Source organism: Rattus norvegicus, chromosome 14, assembly GCF_021556685.1.
Source record: "Rattus norvegicus strain SHRSP/BbbUtx chromosome 14, alternate assembly SHRSP_T2T, whole genome shotgun sequence".
NCBI lineage: Eukaryota > Metazoa > Chordata > Mammalia > Rodentia > Muridae > Rattus > Rattus norvegicus.
The window spans coordinates 73,735,352-73,756,615 of record NC_141547.1 but is presented as its reverse complement, the minus strand read 5'-3'; the positions used below and the strand labels follow the sequence as shown (position 1 = coordinate 73,756,615).

General features: G+C 37.0%; 1 protein-coding gene across 6 annotated transcripts in view; it reads right to left on the bottom strand.

The window, feature by feature from the left end:
• The window catches only part of Rab28 (RAB28, member RAS oncogene family), a 77,080-nt gene that overhangs the window by 20,625 nt on the left and 35,191 nt on the right, over positions 1-21,264 (bottom strand). Inside the window, exon 5 of one of the 6 annotated variants that reach the window (XM_087582130.1) lies at positions 9,048-9,934. The exons of the other annotated variants lie outside the window; for them this stretch is intronic. Coding sequence (XP_087438256.1) covers positions 9,885-9,934 — 50 coding nt within the window. The 3' untranslated portion in view covers positions 9,048-9,884. Of the gene's footprint in view, positions 1-9,047; positions 9,935-21,264 lie in introns of those variants that run through there. 6 annotated transcript variants of the gene reach the window in all.

The window sequence follows — 21,264 nt, the reverse complement described above, 5'->3', positions numbered from 1 at the left end:
GTGATGCCTTTTTTTAAAAAACCTATCCTTTTGCAAAAAAAAAGCTTCTCTGATGCTTGAAAGATGCACTAATATATGGACACTGTTGCTGTAAAATTATAAAAACGGCTTTCTTTTATCCCGCTAGGTCTGGAACCACAGTGCCCCAAGACATCTGCTAGATATCTTGTCTGAAATACACATCCCAACTCTGTGGCGGCTTAGTGTCCCAGCCGTCACACACTCTTAAACTTAATTCACCACAAGAAAGAACACACAGCACAATAACCTTTGATCCAATTGATAAGATATAATTGCCCACCTAAACATACAAAGCCCTGTACATATCAATCCCTTAAGAACATTCATAACAACCTGTACAGGTACAGTATGGAATCTTTTCCCCCCCCTCTTTATTAAATTGGGTATTTCTTATTTACATTTCAAATATTATTCCCTTTCCCGGTTTTCAGGCCAACATCCCCCTAACTCTTCCCTCTCCCCTCCTATATGGGTGTTCCCCTCCCAAACCTCCCCCTATTACCGCTCTTCCCCCAAGAAACCTGTTCACTGGGGGTCCAGCCTTGGCAGGACCAAGGGCTTCCCCTTTCATACCGTGTGGAATCTTAACGTCAGCCTCCACATTCTCTTGGCGGCTACTCTGTTGTCTCTCCCAGTCTCCCATCTGTTCCAGTCTCCTCCTTCTCCCTCAAACTTTTCTCCTGCCCATCCTTCCTTCTCATCCAATGACAGGCCTCGTACTATACTGTACCCACCCTCACCTGTTTGACATAATGAGAAGTCAGTAGATGTCAGTTTACTACTATGTTCCATTAGATTCTTCATAGCAGTAGGTTTCCCATAAGGCCTATGATCTACCTAACTACTGGTTCTATATCAGTCATGAGTTAAATCCAAACAGAACATAGTTGGTGACTCCCATGGCATATGTGCCACTATTGCATCAATGAAAATGTCTTGCCAACTAGGTCATCATCATAGCTCACAAGGTTCACAGCTGAGTGAGACTGATAATTACTTTTCTCCTCCATTAGTGTGCAGAGCACTATGAAAGCTAATCAGTAGGGATGATGGTTCCAGGTCAATACCAACTTGAATTTTTTCTATGTTCTATGACTCATTTATGTTATGCCTTTAGGGTCTTACTGACACCATACATACATACATACATACATACATACATACATACATACATACATACATACCATATATAAAATGAAACAAATCTTTAAAAAGAAAACTACAGTTAAGCATCTCTTTACCACAGCTAGAAAGTTTCCCCACAAAGTTTATACCTTTATTTTTCATTCATCATATGAATAGATTCTATCTGAATACCAACTAACAAAGAGGAAACACACTAGTTACCATACAGAGAATAAAATAATCATCATCATCATCATCATCATCATCATCATCATCATCATGTAATGCTTAGCCCTAAGTACTGGGATTAAAGGCATTTACTAACACTGCTTGGTTTATTTTTATGTGTATAAAAATAATTATTTTACCTGCATGTATGTCTGTGTATCACATGCCTACCTACTAAGGTCAGTAGGTGTATTAGATACCTTGGAACTGGATTAGTTACCTGGAATTATGGATGGCTGTAACCAAAATATGTGGTTGCTAGGAACTGAACCTACCAACTCTCCAAGAGTATCTCATGCTCTTACCTTCTGAACTATCTCTCCATCCCACGTCCTTACTTTTTAAAACCTATTTATATCTGTATTAATGTTTAAGTGGGTTCTTTATGGACAATATAAAGTTGAGACTGCTTTCTATGTAGTATGAATCTCCCCAAAATTTTATAATTATATTTAAACCAGGTCTCTGCAAACATTTTCCTGTAAAAGGTCAGATTATAAATATTTTAGGTTTTATGAATCTTATATTCTTTAAAGTAACTATTCTATTCTTTTAGTGAAAAAGCAATCCTTTATGAGAAGACGAAGTATGGTTCTCTTCCAATATCACTATGAATATTAACATTTGATTTTTTTTCATCATTCAGGTATCATAATTGGTATCCTTCTACTAAGCTTTTTCTAAATACTTTAACATGTAAAATCATTCTTAGTGGCCATAAAAAAGTAAATAAAGCGAAAGGAGTCACAGGTCATAGTTTATTGACTTTTGCTTTATACTACTGCTGAAATGCCTTCAATGGCTTTCTATAGTTCTCATAATAAACTATGTATGAGGCACTCGTAAATAAATAAGTGAAGGTATGATTTAAAAAAAAAAAAGAGGAAACAATGTATAAAGATGTCTAAATACCCAAGAACTAAATTATAGTACACAATTATGTTTCTAAATAATTAAAATGTATTTTAATCAAGTCAATTTTAAATCCTAATAAAGCTGAGCTCCTTTACAGAATTTCCTTAGGTTGTAATGGTAATATGGTATAATGAACTTTTAGAAGATACTACTACCCAATACACCAAGAATAAATAAGACAAATGTCCAAAAAACTGACTCTTCTAAAGAAAATAATGCATTTATTTACAGAAAAGGCAAATGGTAATTTCAAACAAAAATAATCATTTTGAAAAATAAAAATTAATTCCTGAATAAACCTAAATCTAAGTACAAAAATTAATTTTTACTAATTCATGAAAATATAGAATATTGATCAATGATTTTAGTACTTAAAAAGAAGATATCCTGAAGAAACAGGCAACTCAATTTCAAGCCATAAATATATTCTCCTCTGTAAAACCTTCAGTTCATAGTCCCAGTATATTAGCATACCAAATTATAACTCTGGATATAAATGGCATTGTCGGGAAGAAATTCATATAAAGACAGAAGCAAAATTATACTAACATCTTTGATGTTGTTCAGTTTTACATCAAAAAGGTTTTTTTTTTTTAGAAAATAAAATGCACAGAGGCCAGAGAGATAGCACATCATGAAAGAGCATGTATTTCATGCGGTCCCTCAACAACTGGGGTGGGGGCTGTCTCTTACTCAGACTCTGCTGTCTGTCTTTGGATCCCTTTCCCCTAGCTGGGCTGCCCTATCTGGCCACAGTGGGAGAGGATGCACTTAGTCCTGATGGGATTTGATGTGCCAGGGCGGGTTGGTACCTGGGTGAAGGGAGAGAGAAGAGGAAGGGCGTGCAATTGAGATGTAAAGTGAATGAATGAATGAATGAATGAATGAATGAATAAATAAATAAATCTTATGAATAAATTCAACAAACAACTAAAAAAAAAAAGTGTTGTTCTTACAGAGGACCCAGATTCGATGCCTGTTACCATGGTGACTCACAATTGTTCAGCTCCAGAGAATAATACCCTCTTTTGACCTCCACAAGCACCAAGGATATACATGATACATATATACACATGAATGCAAAACATTCATACATATAAAATAAAATAAATCTAAAATGTTTTAAGAAAATAAAATGTACAATTTTACTTAATACGTTTTAACAATTCCAACTTCTGTTTGCTCAGTCACCCACCATATTATTACATTTTTCTTAAAAACAAGTAGCCTCTTTATGGTTTTGGATATTCCCAAATTATAGATAATTTTAAATATGTATTTGAGTCATTACAAAGAACTTTGTAAACTCCACATTCAAGTATTCATTTTTAAAAGTTAATGTTTTGCATAGAACATATTTGACTGGTAATGCCAATTTGAACTATGGTTGAAAAGAAAAGATCATTTGCTAAAAGATTTTAAATGTCCCTACTCAGAAGACACACACGGCCAAAATCTCAGTTCAAGAAGATCTGACTTAACATCAGTAGTCTTTCTCTTCCTGAGATGTCTTCTAGGAAATTATATACTCTGAGAAATAGATTCAAATATAGCACACGATGTTCCTCGCTCAGCATGAAACCCCAGTGGTCTAGCTCATAAATGCAATGTGCTCTCTGAAGTTGAAATAATAAACATGTGGGTTTACACCAAAAAGAAGCTAAAGAAAGCTGTCAGCTTATTTGGGATAGACAGGAAGTAAAAGAAACTTCTGAAAACCACAGTCCTTTCAGTCAGTAGTTTTCTTAATGTGTAATCATGTTCTGACATTGTCATATAATAGACGTCTTTTACTGGGTAGCACAAGAAAAATATTCAGAAGAGCTGACAAGCGTCTATTAAGTCAGAAATACAATCAGTACTTATAGATAGCGCTTACAAATTTCATAATGAATGCTGCATTCATGGGGAAGCAATTAAGGGGGAAGTACTCAATTTTGCTTCACACTTTTTCTAGTTAGTACCTATCCAAAGAATAGAGGAAGATTACACTATAGGAATTTATAACAAATAAGTATAATAGAATTTTTCACTAAATAGACAATTTTCTTACTTCCTCAGTTTGCAGAACTCTATGCTCATTTTTCCGTTTATAGAGCATTGTAAATATTATTTTAATTAAGAAGTAATAATAAACACAAAAATAAGTTAAATTATAGAAAAATCTAATAAATATAAGTTTTGAGCTCTTCAAAACAAGTTCTTAATTCTACATGGTAATAAGCTGGGCAGAGGTGGCACACACCTTGGAGAAAAAGGCAGTTGGATCTATGATATGAAGGCCAGCCTGGTCTAGAGAGTGAGTTCCAGAAAACTGTCTTTTAAAACAATAGAAAAGAAAAAAAAATCTACATGGTAAGAAAATATGAGCTAAAAACATTGAGTGAAAACAGTAACTCCAGGGAAAACAGATTTAAAAACAAGTTAGTTCTATGCAAAAAAGAGGGAATTTTTTTTTCCTTATTGATATCTGTAGTCACTGAGCTGAGCACCACAAAAGCCTCTGTTCCAAAAAAAAGCCATCATAGAGACAGGTCCCTCCCTCCCATCCCAGCCGCTGCAGTGTATGTCCCGCAGGAACTGTCTAAAATGGGGGCTCCTGTCAAAATGCCAGTACCACATCTTCTCAGACTGCAGCCTCCACATGAGTTGTCTGTAGTGGCATACTGCCTTATCTCCCTCAGGAGCTGTCAACAGTGGCAACACTTCTTTCCTGCCTCAGCCTACAGCTTTAGTGAGCCACCACAGCAGGAGCTGTCCGCAGAAGCAGCTCACAGTGGCAGCAGTTCCTCTCCAGCTCCCTTCCTACACTCCCCAGGAGCTCACAGAGACGGCATCTCAGCAAAAGCTAGCTATAACAGGGAATGAATGACTTTCCACCCTAACCCATGGACCCAACACAGGGAAAAGGCAGTGAAAAAAAGGCCACCAATTCCTGAGCAGGAAAAACAAGCAAACCCTGAACAGGAAAACACACCAATCTTAAGACCCCCCATCAGGATTTGAAACCCCACCAATCCTCACCCTGGAAATTGAGAAACTGCCCCCTCAGAAATCCTATATAAGCACTGTCCCTTTGTCCAATTCCCTGCTGTTTGCTCCCAGGAGCAAAGGGCGGTCATCCCTAGATTCATCCCTCCATACCCTGAACCTCCAATAAATTTCTTTCATGAGGTTTGCTGTCTGGTCTGACTTTCTCCTTGGAAGAAGACAAGAAGAAAAGAAGCAATTAAGATAAGAGATGAAAGAGAAGAAGTGGGGCTAAGGCTCCTGAGCTCCTCAGCTCAGCTGGGGAGACCCTTTCCTGGGAGCTGTAACACCCCTGCTGAGGAGGCTTCCTCTCAGAGCTGTGCAGTTTGTGAGCTCCCTTGTCTCAGATGCCCTTCCACTGGGACACCTTCTCCCCTCAGAGCTGTATGGCCCTCCTAGTCCCGGGATACCCTTCCATCCAAGCACATGTTTTAGACTTTATAAGCATGTGCTGACTGTTCTCTACTTTAAAAATCCATAATATACTCCTCACAGCCCAACTTCAACTTCTTGAGAATTGGCTTTATGGTGTGGACCCAGGGCTGGCTTAGTTCTTCCCAACTTCACCTTTCAGTCATTCCATCTGTTCTACCTCCATTCCTTTGTGTCTCTCATCCAACCCTCAAAACACTCTCTATTAGAGACCTCACAATGACCACACGTGGCTGGAAAAATCCCATCTGGGAAACATCAATCAAGAACTGAACAACTACCCAACAAAGGCTGAGCAGATAGCTCCACCAGAGAGCACCTTAATGGTAGATCGCATCACCGGACTCCTAGATCCAAGTGCCAAAACTAAGTGGGCAACCAAGAAAATATGTCTCCTGCCTGGGTCAGCAACTTTATTATAATAAACCCTGCAAGAAGTACACAGACTTCAGAACAGCAATTATGAATATGCCCAAGGATCCTGTCTTAGTTATATACTTCTATTGCTGTGATAAGACATGGCCAAGGGAACTTATGAAAGAAATCGTTTAATTTGCGATTCAGAAAACCAGGAAGCTAGAGTTCATGACAATTCTGGTAGGAAGCAACATTGCAAAAGGCAGGCAGGCCTGGAACTAGAGCAACTGAGAGATCTTATTAGGATGGCCTATTCAACTGCTTTCTCAGTACAAAGTCTCAATGTCTTCCACATTCCTTTCAAACATAGCACTCTCAGGTCTGTCACAGCAATACCCACTTCCTGGTATCAATTTCTAGTTTAGTTACTTTCCTATGGCTTCTCATAAGACATTATAAGGCAACTTATAGAGGAAGAGTTTAATTTGGGGCTTACAGCTTCAGAGGGTTACTGTCCATGTCCATTCTCATTCAAGCTACCACAGACCTTAAAAAGATGTGAATAAAAGCCTTAACGGAGACTATAAAAATACAAACAAAAAACTGAATGAAATAGTGAAAACAGTTGAAAATACAAAACAAAGAACAAAGAAATGGAATCACTAAGGAAAAGCCAAACTGAAATAAAACTTTAAATAAAAAGCTCAGAAACTTAAAAAGTTGAGAGGTGAGCCTCACCAACAGATTGAAGACCCACAGATAAGTACAGTCCTCACCTCTCATCAAGGAAACTTCTCTTTGCAACAAAGTCCATTACAGAAAACCATGAGCCAATCAAAAGAGAGATGGGAACCCTAACCCAATGGATAGATACATCTAGAAAACACTCCCATGTGGGAAACTAAGGGAGCATTGCCAAAAAGAGAGGAAGGAAGATCCTAAGAGCCAGAAGATCAGGGAGTGTGCATGAGGCTGTCTCCTTGTAATGGCAGAAGCTAAAACCACACACCAACATGTCTGCCTAAACGTGAGCTGAACGATGACAACATGGACATGCCAAAGTAAAAGGGGGAAAGACCACAAAACCTCAGCCAAAGAACTACAGACAACTAAGAAGTGCTAACAATAGAAGAAATAGTCTCCCCTAAGAAAGAGCAATTGGTTAACCAACGCCAAATGAAAACATGCATACAGGTAACATTTATATTTAGGGGTGTGTGTGTGTGTGTGTGTGTGTGTGTGTGTCAGCTTTATAGTCATGGATAGCTCACCAAAATGTGCTAAGCCTCAGTTTCTTCATCTGTCAAAGATACTAAAAGTCATTATTATAGGTATCTATATTGCTATGAAACAAGCTCCCCTAGTGCTTCAGAACTTCAAACAGTAATGATGATCCCTCATAGTTCTATGGGTCAGGAGTTTGGAGTGCTCAGCTTGGTACTTCTAACTTTGTGTGATAGTTTAAGTGTGGTGTGTGTGTGTGTGTGTGTGTGTGTGTGTGTGTGTGTATACTTTTTGTTTTGTTATATTTTCATCTTATTTGCTGTTTGTTTGTTTAAAGGGGAATACCCAGTGGAAAGAAAAAACAAAGTTGAATATATGTGGGGAGGTGCTGAGGACCTGGTTGACACTGGGGGCAGGAATTTTATATATATTTTTTAAAAAGGAAATTCATACATAAAGAAGGACCAATCACAGTGCATTGTTACTTTTTTTACTTCTTTTGTTTTAAAGCAAAGTTTCTCTATATAGTTCTGACTTTCCTGAATGTCCTGGAACTTTGTAGACCTGGCTAGCCATAAAGTCAAAGATCCACCTGCATCTACCTGCTAGAATTAAAGGCCTCTGCCATCACATCCAGATTGGTTTTAAATAACTCTTTATGCTAACACTTAAGTATAAAATATAAATATAGTATGACAAAAATGTGTTCCTTAAGCAAGCATATCAATGATATCAGATAGTATATAAGTCACAATGTTATTCTGCCAATATTTAGTAGTATTTTTAACCGAAATATTAGTAAGTACAACCCATTGAATTTAGAATTAATTTATTAATTATTATGTTGCCTTTTGTATATTAATGTGTCAAAAGAAAAGGAACATTTTGAAGAAACTTGATTCACAGAGAAAGCAGATGACTATATGCAACTGTCTGTAACATATCAAAATTAAAAAACAAAACCATATCATATCTGATATAAATAACTCACTGTATCCAACTACAATGAAGATTCATATGTCACTGAAACAGGTATTCAAACTTAAAAACTTTAGATGTCAATTTATGATTGATTGAGCTGCATACACTTATATAATAGAAAGCATGTATGTATACATTATGTAATTATATATAATATAAATGTCAGTATGGGAATTATAAAAGAAAGCAGCAGACTAGGGAAGTGCCTCACTGGCGAAGCCCTTATCTGGCATACACAAGGCCCAGGGTTCTATCCTAATCACTGCATCGAGAAATAAAATAAAGCAAGGATAGATAAGAATACTGAAGGAAATTCTTAGAAATTTGAAACGTAATTTTCAAATATTTTCCAGAATAAGAGACTAAAAAATATAATGGATTGACAAATTATATCAATCCTGAAGAAAAAGGTAAAAATCTAAGGAGCTAATTACCATGAAAAATTATTTAAGAGATGTTGAAAATACATGAAGCAGCTCAAATATTTACCTAATAGAAGCTGGGAAGGAGGAGGAAAAGATTATTTTTTTCTGAGTTAATAATAACAAAAGTTTTAAAGACTAAGGGACATATATGTACTAATAATATATTCACTGTTCTAATCTAAACATACTAAGTTTCAACACTATAAAACATTTTTTAATCTTCCAAACTCTATGACAGCAAAAATATGGAAGGAATAATAAAAGCTAGCATCACTGTTTTTCATTTTCTTTTTTTTAATTTTTATTTTTCATGGATATTTTATGTATTTACATTTCAAAGGTTGTCCCCTTTCTCCCCTCTCCCATAACCCCTCTCCCTCCCCCCACTTCTATGAGGATGCTCCCACTCCCACCTATCCACTCCCACACCACCCATCCACTCTCACCTCAATTCCCTGGAATTCCCCTACAATGAGGAAACGAGCCTTCACAGAACCAGGGCAAAGGGCTTCTCCTCCTATTGATGCTGGACAATGCCATCTCTGCTACATATGCGGCTAGAACCATGGGTCCCTCCATGTGTACTCATTGATTGGTGGTTTAGTCCCTGAGAGCTCTGGTGGGGTCTGGTTGGTTGGTATTGCTGTTCTCCCTATGGAGAATAAACCCCTTTAGCTCCTTCAGTCTTTTCTCTAACTCCTCCATTGGGGTCCCCATGCTTAGTCCAATGGTTAGCTGCAAGCATCATCATCTGCATCAGTAGGGCTCTGGCAGAACCTCTCAGGAGACACCCACATCTGGCTCCTGTCAGCAAGTACTTCTTGGCATCAGCAATAGTGACTGGGTTTGGTGGCTGCATATGGAACGGATCACCTGGTGGGCCAGTCTCTGGATGACTTTTTCTTTAGTTCCTGCTCCACTCTTTGTCCCTGTATTTCCTCCTGCGAGTATTTTGTACTCCCTTCTAAGAAGGATTGAAGCATACACATTTTTGGGCTTCCTTCTTCTTGAGTTTCATATGATCTGTGATTTTTTTTTTCCTTAGGTATTTCAAGCTTTTGGGCTTATATCCACTTATCAATGAGTGGATACTATATGTGTTCTTTTGTGACTGTGTTACCTCACTCAGGATGATATTTTCTTCTTTCATCCATTTGCCTTTTTTAAAAACATGTATTGAGGAATCGCAAAAATCCCTGAAAGAATTCCAGGAAAACACAATCAAACAGTTGAAGGAATTAAAAATGGAAATAGAAGCAATCAAGAAAGAACACATGGAAACAACCCTGGATATAGAAAACCAAAAGAAGAGACAAGGAGCTGTAGATACAAGCCTCACCAACAGAATTCAAGAGATGGAAGAGAGAATCTCAGGAGCAGAAGATTCCATAGAAATCATTGACTCAACTGTCAAAGATAATGTAAAGCGGAAAAAGCTACTGGTCCAAAACATACAGGAAATCCAGGACTCAATGAGAAGATCAAACCTAAGGATAATAGGTATAGAAGAGAGTGAGGAATCCCAGCTCAAAGGACCAGTAAATATCTTCAACAAAATCATAGAAGAAAACTTCCCTAACCTAAAAAAAGAGATACCCATAGACATACAAGAAGCCTACAGAACTCCAAATAGATTGGACCAGAAAAGAAACACCTCCCGTCACATAATTGTCAAAACACCAAACGCACAAAATAAAGAAAGAATATTAAAAGCAGTAAGGGAAAAAGGTCAAGTAACATATAAAGGGAGACCTATCAGAATCACACCAGACTTCTCGCCAGAAACTATGAAGGCCAGAAGATCCTGGACTGATGTCATACAGACCCTAAGAGAACACAAATGCCAGCCCAGGTTACTGTATCCAGCAAAACTCTCAATTAACATTGATGGAGAAACCAAGATATTCCATGACAAAACCAAATTTACACAATATCTTTCTACAAATCCAGCACTACAAAGGATAATAAATGGTAAAGGCCAACATAAGGAGGCAAGCTATACCCTAGAAGAAGCAAGAAACTAATCGTCTTGGCAACAAAACAAAGAGAATGAAAGCACACAAACATAACCTCACATCCAAATATGAATATAAAGGGAAGCAATAATCACTATTCCTTAATATCTCTCAATATCAATGGCCTCAACTCCCCAATAAAAAGACATAGATTAACAAACTGGATACGCAATGAGGACCCTGCATTCTGCTGCCTACAGGAAACACACCTCAGAGACAAAGACAGACACTACCTCAGAGTGAAAGGCTGGAAAACAACTTTCCAAGCGAATGGTCAGAAGAAGCAAGCTGGAGTAGCCATTCTAATATCAAATAAAATCAATTTCCAACTAAAAGTCATCAAAAAAGATAAGGAAGGACACTTCATATTCATCAAAGGAAAAATCCACCAAGATGAACTCTCAATCCTAAATATCTATGCCCCAAATACAAGGGCACCTACATACGTAAAAGAAACCTTACTAAAGCTCAAAACACACATTGCACCTCACACAATAATAGTGGGAGACTTCAACACCCCACTCTCATCAATGGACAGATCATGGAAACAGAAATTAAACAGTGATGTCGACAGACTAAGAGAAGTCATGAGCCAAATGGACTTAACGGATATTTATAGAACATTCTATCCTAAAGCAAAAGGATATACCTTCTTCTCAGCTCCTCAGGGTACTTTCTCCAAAATTGACCATATAATTGGTCAAAAAACGGGCCTCAACAGGTACAGAAAGATAGAGATAATCCCATGCATGCTATCGGACCACCACGGCCTAAAACTGGTCTTCAATAACAATAAGGGAAGAATGCCCACATATACGTGGAAATTGAACAATGCTCTACTCAATGATAACCTGGTCAAGGAAGAAATAAAGAAAGAAATTAAAAACTTTTTAGAATTTAATGAAAATGAAGATACAACATACCCAAACTTATGGGACACAATGAAAGCTGTGCTAAGAGGAAAACTCATAGCGCTGAGTGCCTGCAGAAAGAAACAGGAAAGAGCATATGTCAGCAGCTTGACAGCACACCTAAAAGCTCTAGAACAAAAAGAAGCAAATACACCCAGGAGGAGTAGAAGGCAGGAAATAATCAAACTCAGAGCTGAAATCAACCAAGTAGAAACAAAAAGGACCATAGAAAGAATCAACAGAACCAAAAGTTGGTTCTTTGAGAAAATCAACAAGATAGATAAACCCTTAGCCAGACTAACGAGAGGACACAGAGAGTGCGTCCAAATTAACAAAATTAGAAATGAAAAGGGAAACATAACTACAGACTCAGAGGAAATTCAAAAAATCATCAGATCTTACTATAAAAACCTATATTCAACAAAATTTGAAAATCTTCAGGAAATGGACAATTTCCTAGACAGATACCAGGTATCGAAGTTAAATCAGGAACAGATAAACCAGTTAAACAACCCCATAACTCCTAAGGAAATAGAAGCAGTCATTAAAGGTCTTCCAACCAAAAAGAGCCCAGGTCCAGACGGGTTTAGTGCAGAATTCTATCAAACCTTCATAGAAGACCTCATACCAATATTATCCAAACTATTCCACAAAATTGAAACAGATGGAGCACTACCGAATTCCTTCTACAAAGCCACAATTACTCTTATACCTAAACCACACAAAGACACAACAAAGAAAGAGAACTTCAGACCAATTTCCCTTATGAATATCGACGCAAAAATACTCAATAAAATTCTGGCAAACCGAATTCAAGAGCACATCAAAACAATCATCCACCATGATCAAGTAGGCTTCATCCCAGGCATGCAGGGATGGTTTAATATACGGAAAACCATCAACGTGATCCATCATATAAACAAACTGAAAGAACAAAACCACATGATCATTTCATTAGATGCTGAGAAAGCATTTGACAAAATTCAACACCCCTTCATGATAAAAGTCCTGGAAAGAATAGGAATTCAAGGCACATACCTAAACATAGTAAAAGCCATATACAGCAAACCAGTTGCTAACATTAAACTAAATGGAGAGAAACTTGAAGCAATCCCACTAAAATCAGGGACTAGACAAGGCTGCCCACTCTCTCCCTACTTATTCAATATAGTTCTTGAAGTTCTAGCCAGAGCAATCAGACAACAAAAGGAGATCAGGGGGATACAGATCGGAAAAGAAGAGGTCAAAATATCACTATTTGCAGATGACATGATAGTATATTTAAGTGATCCCAAAAGTTCCACCAGAGAACTACTAAAGCTGATAAACAACTTCAGCAAAGTGGCTGGGTATAAAATTAACTCAAATAAATCAGTTGCCTTCCTCTATACAAAAGAGAAACAAGCCGAGAAAGAAATTAGGGAAACGACACCCTTCATAATAGACCCAAATAATATAAAGTACCTCGGTGTGACTTTAACCAAGCAAGTAAAAGATCTGTACAATAAGAACTTCAAGACACTGAGGAAAGAAATTGAAGAAGACCTCAGAAGATGGAAAGATCTCCCATGCTCATGGATTGGCAGGATTAATATAGTAAAAATGGCCATTTTACCAAAAGCAATCTACAGATTCAATGCAATCCCCATCAAAATACCAATTCAATTCTTCAAAGAGTTAGACAGAACAATTTGCAAATTCATCTGGAATAACAAAAAACCCAGGATAGCTAAAGCTATCCTCAACAATAAAAGGACTTCAGGGGGAATCACTATCCCTGAACTCAAGCAGTATTACAGAGCAATAGTGATAAAAACTGCATGGTATTGGTACAGAGACAGACAGATAGACCAATGGAATAGAATTGAAGACCCAGAAATGAACCCACACACCTATGGTCACTTGATTTTTGACAAAGGAGCCAAAACCATCCAATGGAAAAAAGATAGCATTTTCAGCAAATGGTGCTGGTTCAACTGGAGGTCAACATGTAGAAGAATGCAGATCGATCCATGCTTATCACCCTGTACAAAGCTTAAGTCCAAGTGGATCAAGGACCTCCACATCAAACCAGACACACTCAAACTAATAGAAGAAAAACTAGGGAAGCATCTGGAACACATGGGCACTGGAAAAAATTTCCTGAACAAAACACCAATGGCTTATGCTCTAAGATCAAGAATCGACAAATGGGATCTCATAAAACTGCAAAGCTTCTGTAAGGCAAAGGACACGGTGGTTAGGACAAAACGGCAACCAACAGATTGGGAAAAGATCTTTACCAATCCTACAACAGATAGAGGCCTTATATCCAAAATATACAAAGAACTCAAGAAGTTAGACCGCAGGGAAACAAATAACCCTATTAAAAAATGGGGTTCAGAGCTAAACAAAGAATTCACAGCTGAGGAATGCCGAATGGCTGAGAAACACCTAAAGAAATGTTCCACATCTTTAGTCATAAGGGAAATGCAAATCAAAACAACCCTGAGATTTCACCTCACACCAGTGAGAATGGCTAAGATCAAAAACTCAGGTGACAGCAGATGCTGGCGAGGATGTGGAGAAAGAGGAACACTCCTCCATTGTTGGTGGGATTGCAGACTGGTAAAACCATTCTGGAAATCAGTCTGGAGGTTCCTCAGAAAATTGGACATTGAACTGCCTGAGGATCCAGCTATACCTCTCTTGGGCATATACCCAAAAGATGCCTCAACATATAAAAGAGACACGTGCTCCACTATGTTCATCGCAGCCTTATTTATAATAGCCAGAAAATGGAAAGAACCCAGATGCCCTTCAACAGAGGAATGGATACAGAAAATGTGGTACATCTACACAATGGAATATTACTCAGCTATCAAAAACAACAAGTCTATGAAATTCGTAGGCAAATGGTTGGAACTGGAAAATATCATCCTGAGTGAGCTAACCCAATCACAGAAAGACATACATGGTATGCACTCATTGATAAGTGGCTATTAGCCCAAATGCTTGAATTACCCTAGATCCCTAGAACAAACGAAACTCAAGACGGATGATCAAAATGTGAATGCTTCACTCCTTCTTTAAATGAGGAAAAAGAATACCCTTGGCTGGGAAGGGAGAGGCAAAGACTAAAACAGAGACTGAAGTATCACCCATTCAGAGCCTGCCCCACATGTGGCCCATACATATACAGCCACCCAATTAGACAAGATGGATGAAGCAAAGAAGTGCAGACTGACAGGAGCCGGATGTAGATCGCTCCTGAGAGACACAGCCAGAATACAGCAAATACAGAGGCGAATGCCAGCAGCAAACCACTGAACTGAGAATAGGTCCCCCGTTGAAGGAATCAGAGAAAGAACTGGAAGAGCTTGAAGGGGCTCGAGACCCCAAAAGTACAACAATGCCAAGCAACCAGAGCTTCCAGGGACTAAGCCACTACCTAAAGACTATATATGGACTGACCCTGGACTCTGACCCCATAGGTAGCAATGAATATCCTAGTAAGAGCACCAGTGGAAGGGGAAGCCCTGGGTCCTGCTAAGACTGAACCCCCAGTGAACTAGACTATGGGGGGAGGGCGGCAATGGGGGGAGGGTTGGGAGGGAAACACCCATAAGGAAGGGGAGGGGGGAGGGGGATTTTGCCCGGAAACCGGGAAAGGGAATAACACTTGAAATGTATATAAGAAATACTCAAGTTAATAAAAAAAAAAAAAAAGACAAAAAAAAAAAACATGTATTATTTTTATATGTATGTGTGTACACCTGCATGTATTTATATACACTACACAGGCAGACTGTGAGTTTGAGGCTAGCCTGGTCTACATAGTGAATTCTAGTACAAAAGGACTACATAGAGTGACCCTGTCTCAAAAGAAAAAAAAGAAAGAAAAAAAGGAAGGAAGGAAGGAAGGAAGGAAGGAAGGAAGGAAGGAAGGAAGGAAGGAAGGAAGGAAGGCAGGCAGGCAGGCAGGCAGGCAGGCAGGCAGGCAAGCTAGTGATATGTGACCATGAAACAAAGTATATTATAAAACCAGAGTAAAAACCTAACATGAAACCATGTCAAAAAAACAGCAAAAGTATAAAACTACTTCTGTTTGGGGTAGAGGGCTGCAGATTCAGCTTATGCTGCTGCTGAAACTCTGAAATAAATTTTAAATTTAAAAATTTAATGATAATTTTAAATATTGTTAAACTTTAAGAGTACTCTTTGTTAAAATGTATTATAAGCATAAAATTAGGCTGCCTGCAATTAGACAATAGGAAATATACTTTAAAAGAAAAACTAACAAGTATCCAGGAGGAGTAATTTAAAAAAAAAAACAAAAGTTAGTTGATCTACAGAAGACAATGGAAGACAAAACAAACTACAAATTAAGTCAGAAAACATTGTGAAAAAATGAAACCAATGATAATAATTAATGAAATGAAAGCCCATCTAAAAGGCAACAATAGGGGACTGGGCTCAGCAGTGAAGAGCACAGGTTGCTCTTCCACAGGACCCAGGTTCAATTCCCAGCACCATATGGAAGCTTGCAATTGTCTCTAACTCCACTTCCTGGGAACTTTGACATCCTTACACAGAGGGAGGTAAAATATCAATCAATGAACATAAAATTAAAATAAATCCAAAAGAAGGCAATAACAAGGATTTTAAACTTAACTCATATGTATATTATAGGCCAATAATATGAAAATGTTATCAGGATTTTACTAAATAAGCCAGAGTAAGAAAAATAAATACAACGTGTTGCTCTCATTGGTAGATCACAGACTGTGTATGTGTGATTATATATGCACACATATGCTCATGAGATAACAGAATAGCTAAGGGAAGGCCAGAAGAAAGGAAGATGAAAAACGAAGGAAGGAAAGGTTATGGGAGTCAATATAGATAAAATATATGACACACTTGAAAGAAACTCCCTTCATGAAGTGCAGCACTATATACAATGGATTTACATAAATAAATAACATAACTATTTAAATGCATAAATAAATCCTATCTGAAAAAAATCATTTTTGGATGATGTTAAAGATAAGAAAATCAGAACCAAATCCCAAGCATAAAGTCAGAAATCTCTAAGATGTGCTCTGTGTATTAGAAAAGGACCTAAGTGCTAGGTATGCGTGGTATGCACTAGTAATTTCAGCACTGATAAGGATGGGAACAGAAAGAAATGTGTTTGAAGACAATGACTGCACCAGGAGATAGTCTCAAAAGGGGAGCTGGGGATAACCCTACTCTCAACAATGAAAGCCTGCCCATTAGAAAATACAATGTGAAAATATCCACATGAGGTTGCAAAGCATTCTTAGTCTCAGCTGAAGACCACTGGCTTCTAGGACTGTCTTATTAAAGCAACACAAACTACTGTCTCAAACAACAGAAACTGCCATAGTCCCCAAAAGGCAAGGGGATGACAGGGTCAAGCTTCCTTCAAGGGCCTCAAGAGTCTTTCCTCGCTCTTTTCCTAAGCACTAACTAGACAACAGGATAAGTAAAAACAAAATATAGAAATATTTATGTATGAAGTGTCATGAAGCCCATTTCTTTATCACTAACATCATTAATTAAAAGAAATGATAAAACTGGGAATGATACTACATGGTTGTAATTCCAGCACTTGAGAGGTGATGGGGATAAAGGCTTAGAGCAGTGATTCTTAGCCTGTGGGTTAAGTCCCCTTTGGGGTTGCATATCAGACATTACGATTTATAATAGTAGCAAAATTACCATTATGAAGTAACAACAAAACAAGTTTATGGTTGGGGTCACCACAACATGAGTTAAAGGATTAACAACATCAGGAAAAGGATTATTAAAGGATTGTAACATCAGGAAAGTTTACAAAAACCTAGTTCTGAGCTCTACTATTCTCTTAAACCTTAAATTTTCCCCTTAACTTTTTCAGATTTTTCTTCTTCCCAGTGATACAATACAAATAAATTAAATGTTGTCTTTCTTTTGTAGATTGAAAGTTTTCCTGGGAAAGTATTTCCCTAACATTAAAAGACTTACTTGTATAAGATTTTAAGTATCCTAAGAGCAGGTTTCATGACATATTCCTTAAAAATCATCTGTGTTGAATAGCCAAGTGGTCATCCCTGAAATTATATGCTTACAAGCACATTATGGAGACTGAGCATGTTATATTAATATATTTAGGAATATACATTAAATATAATATATATTTTAACTTAACAATAAAGGCCCTGAATTTCGGAGACCATACATGGGAAGGACTGTAAAGAAGAAAGGGAAGGAAAACATAATATAACTATATTTTTAAGTCTTAAAAAAATTTTTAAATTGTAAACCAAATATATATACTTACAGAAGTAGTACTCCATGCATTGACTTTACTAAATAATTACACAAATCTTCCTATTTCTTTTCTATGATGCTTAATTTAAATGCGTTTCAAATTATGGAGATTTTAAAGCATGTTCTGAACACAACAAAAAAAAAACTGAACACATTTTACAACATCAGCTCATAGGACATACTTAGTTCCTTAATTGTTAAACAAAATGAGACTACAATTATATTTATATTTTTCCATTGTCAATAGCATATTGTTTATAACAATAGACTCTCATTCTCTACTCTTCTCTAAATAGTAATGAGAATATGCTCATAGTAGCAGTTTGAGACATTGCTATAAATCAATGTGCCACAGTGATACCTAAAGAAAAGTTTATTTCACTGTAATGATGCTTCCAGGCATCCCTCAAGTCAGGTGGTTACTTGCAGTTAATGATCTGTAACATACCACACAAGAAGTCCTAAAAAGACTTATTATCCATTGCATGTGGAACAATATTTGCTTTATGGATGACTAAATGAATGAAGACATTCAATGTAACTGTAAAAGTAAAATCAAAAGAAAACTTACAAGTAACATGTTTTCTTTAAGTAAAAAGACTGTGACCATTTTCCATTAATACTTAACCTTTCACTGGAGGCCATACCACATAGAATACTCAGATCCACAAAGCCCAAGAGCTGTTCTAGGTTAATGCTAAGTGCTTCCCATCAAGGAGCAGTCACTTTACAGAAATGTGAGCTTATCAGCCTTCCTTGTTAGAATCAGAGACACATCTCAAAGGATAACAACACAAAATACACAAAATTAATACATAACTGTAGAGACCATTTTTAACCAAGCTATACACCCCACACACAGACAACATAAATATGACTAAAAGACTATTATTATTCTACACGGAAAACTTGCTAATCTCAAATGCGTGATCTGTCATAACTGCCAGACTTTGTAGGTGCTTACATCTTCACCATCTATAATTTCATTCCATTCACTAGACTCAGCTCTTGTCCACCATATGTCCACTGTGGATTAACTATTCCCTTAGGTACAATTAAGGACTTTCCATTTGTTGTAAGAAGAGCTGAGTATGAAGGACACAGCCAGAAATAACATTTATAACTCAACCAAACACAGAAGCACATTCACGCTCAAGCAGTGGCTTGTGCAGCATCTTTTTTTTCATTAGACACATGTCTGAATAGCAAAATAAACTTGAGATAAAAATTCACAGCAAAAGTACAACAACTCTCACAATTCAGAGTAGCTATCAAAATTGCATCACCTCTACAACTTAATTTTTTAATTAAAAAAATCTTCTACAAGTGAAAAGGCTCTAATTTCCAAATATTATAGTCAACATTTTAATCATTACATTTTTCAAAGATATTTAACAAAATTTAACTTGGGTTTTTTCAATCCTTACATAATAAATATATACACTGCCTAGATGAACCATGCAATGGTAGGATGTTTATCTAGCATGCATCAGACTTTGAGTTCAAGCCTTAGCATTCATTGCTCAGAAAGAAAAGAAGAAATATATAAATTTGAAAACAGAATTGCCTGTTACTGCTCATAAATGTGTCCTTTATTTCCCAATAAAACGGCATAGACTAACAGAATGGATACAAAAACAGGATCCATCCTAATACTGCATCCAAGAAACAGACCTCTACATCAAGGATAAATATTACCTCGGTGTAAACAGTTAGAAAAAAGTATCCTAAGCAAATGAACCTGAAAAGCAAGCTTGTGTTAGATATCTTAATATCTAACAAAATAGACTTAAAACTAAAAACTAATCCAAAGAAATAAAGATACTACCTACTCATCAAAAAAAAAGTCCACCAAAAATATCATTTCAACTATTAATATCTATGTCCTGAGTATAAGGGCATCCAGATTTGTAAAAGAAAATCACATACTGACCCTCACACGTGGATTGTTGGAGACTTCAAACCCCGACTCTCACCAATGGGCAGGCCATCCATACAAAAAGTAAACAAAGAAAGTTAAACTGGAGCTAACAGCCACTGTAAACCAAATGGACCTACAGATATTCACAAAACATTTCCCCTACCCCAACACAAACGAATATACCTTCTTCTCAGTATCTCATGGAACTTTCTCCAAAACTGACTACTTACTCAGACACAAAGCAAATCTTTCAAATCTCACTACTGAATGAATAGTAAGTCAAGACAGAAAAAGACTTTTTAGAATTGAATAAAAATAAATACACACACACACACACACACACACACACACACACACACAACAGCTTATGGGAGACAATAAAGATGGTTCCAAGAGGCAAGTTCACAACAATAAATGCCTATACAGAAAATTTGGAAAGATTTCATATTAGTAACTCAACAGCACACCTAAAGGTTCTGGAACAAATAGTAGAAATCACATACAAATGACTAGATGGCAAGAAATAATCAAACTCTGGGCTGCAATCAATAAAATAGGAGAAAAAATACAAGCACTGAAACAAAGACATGGTTCCTTGAGAAAACCAGTACTATTGACAAAGCCTGGTGCAATTAAAGGGCAGAAAGAGGACATCCAAGTAAACAAAGGTTCATAACGACAGACATCTTGAAAATTTAGAGACTCGTGACATACTTTAAAAACTTCAAAACTGGAAAAACTAAAAGACACGTGAGTTTCTAGATATATACCATTTATCAAAGTTAAATCAAAATCAAATAAACAGACCTATAGTGGCTACTTAAATAACAGTCATTGAAAGTCTGCCAACCAAAAAAAGAAAGAAAGAAAGAAAGAAAGAAAGAAAGAAAGAAAGAAAGAAAGAAAGAAAGAACGAACGAACGAAAAGGTTGGGGATTTAGCTCAGTGGTAGAGCGCTTGCCTAGCAAACACAAGGCCCTGGGTTCAGTCCTCAGTTCCAGAAAAAAAAAAAAGAAAAAGAAAAAGAAAAAAAGAAAGTCTGCCAACCAAAAAGAGTGTAGGAACAAATGCTTCTAGTGCTGAATTCTACCAGACTTGCAAAGAAGAGTTAATTCCAATACTCCTTGAAGTATTCTTCAAAATAGAAACAAAGGTAACTTATCAATTCATTTAGCAAGGCCACAGTTTCCTGACACCCAAAACACATAAAGACCTAACAAAGAAAGTGAATTACAATCCAATTTCCCTTATGAACATAGATGCAAACATATTCAATAAAATACTGGAAATTGAATCCAAGAATATATCAAAAGGATCATCCAACCATGATCAAGTGGGCTTCGTCCCAGAGATGCAGGGAT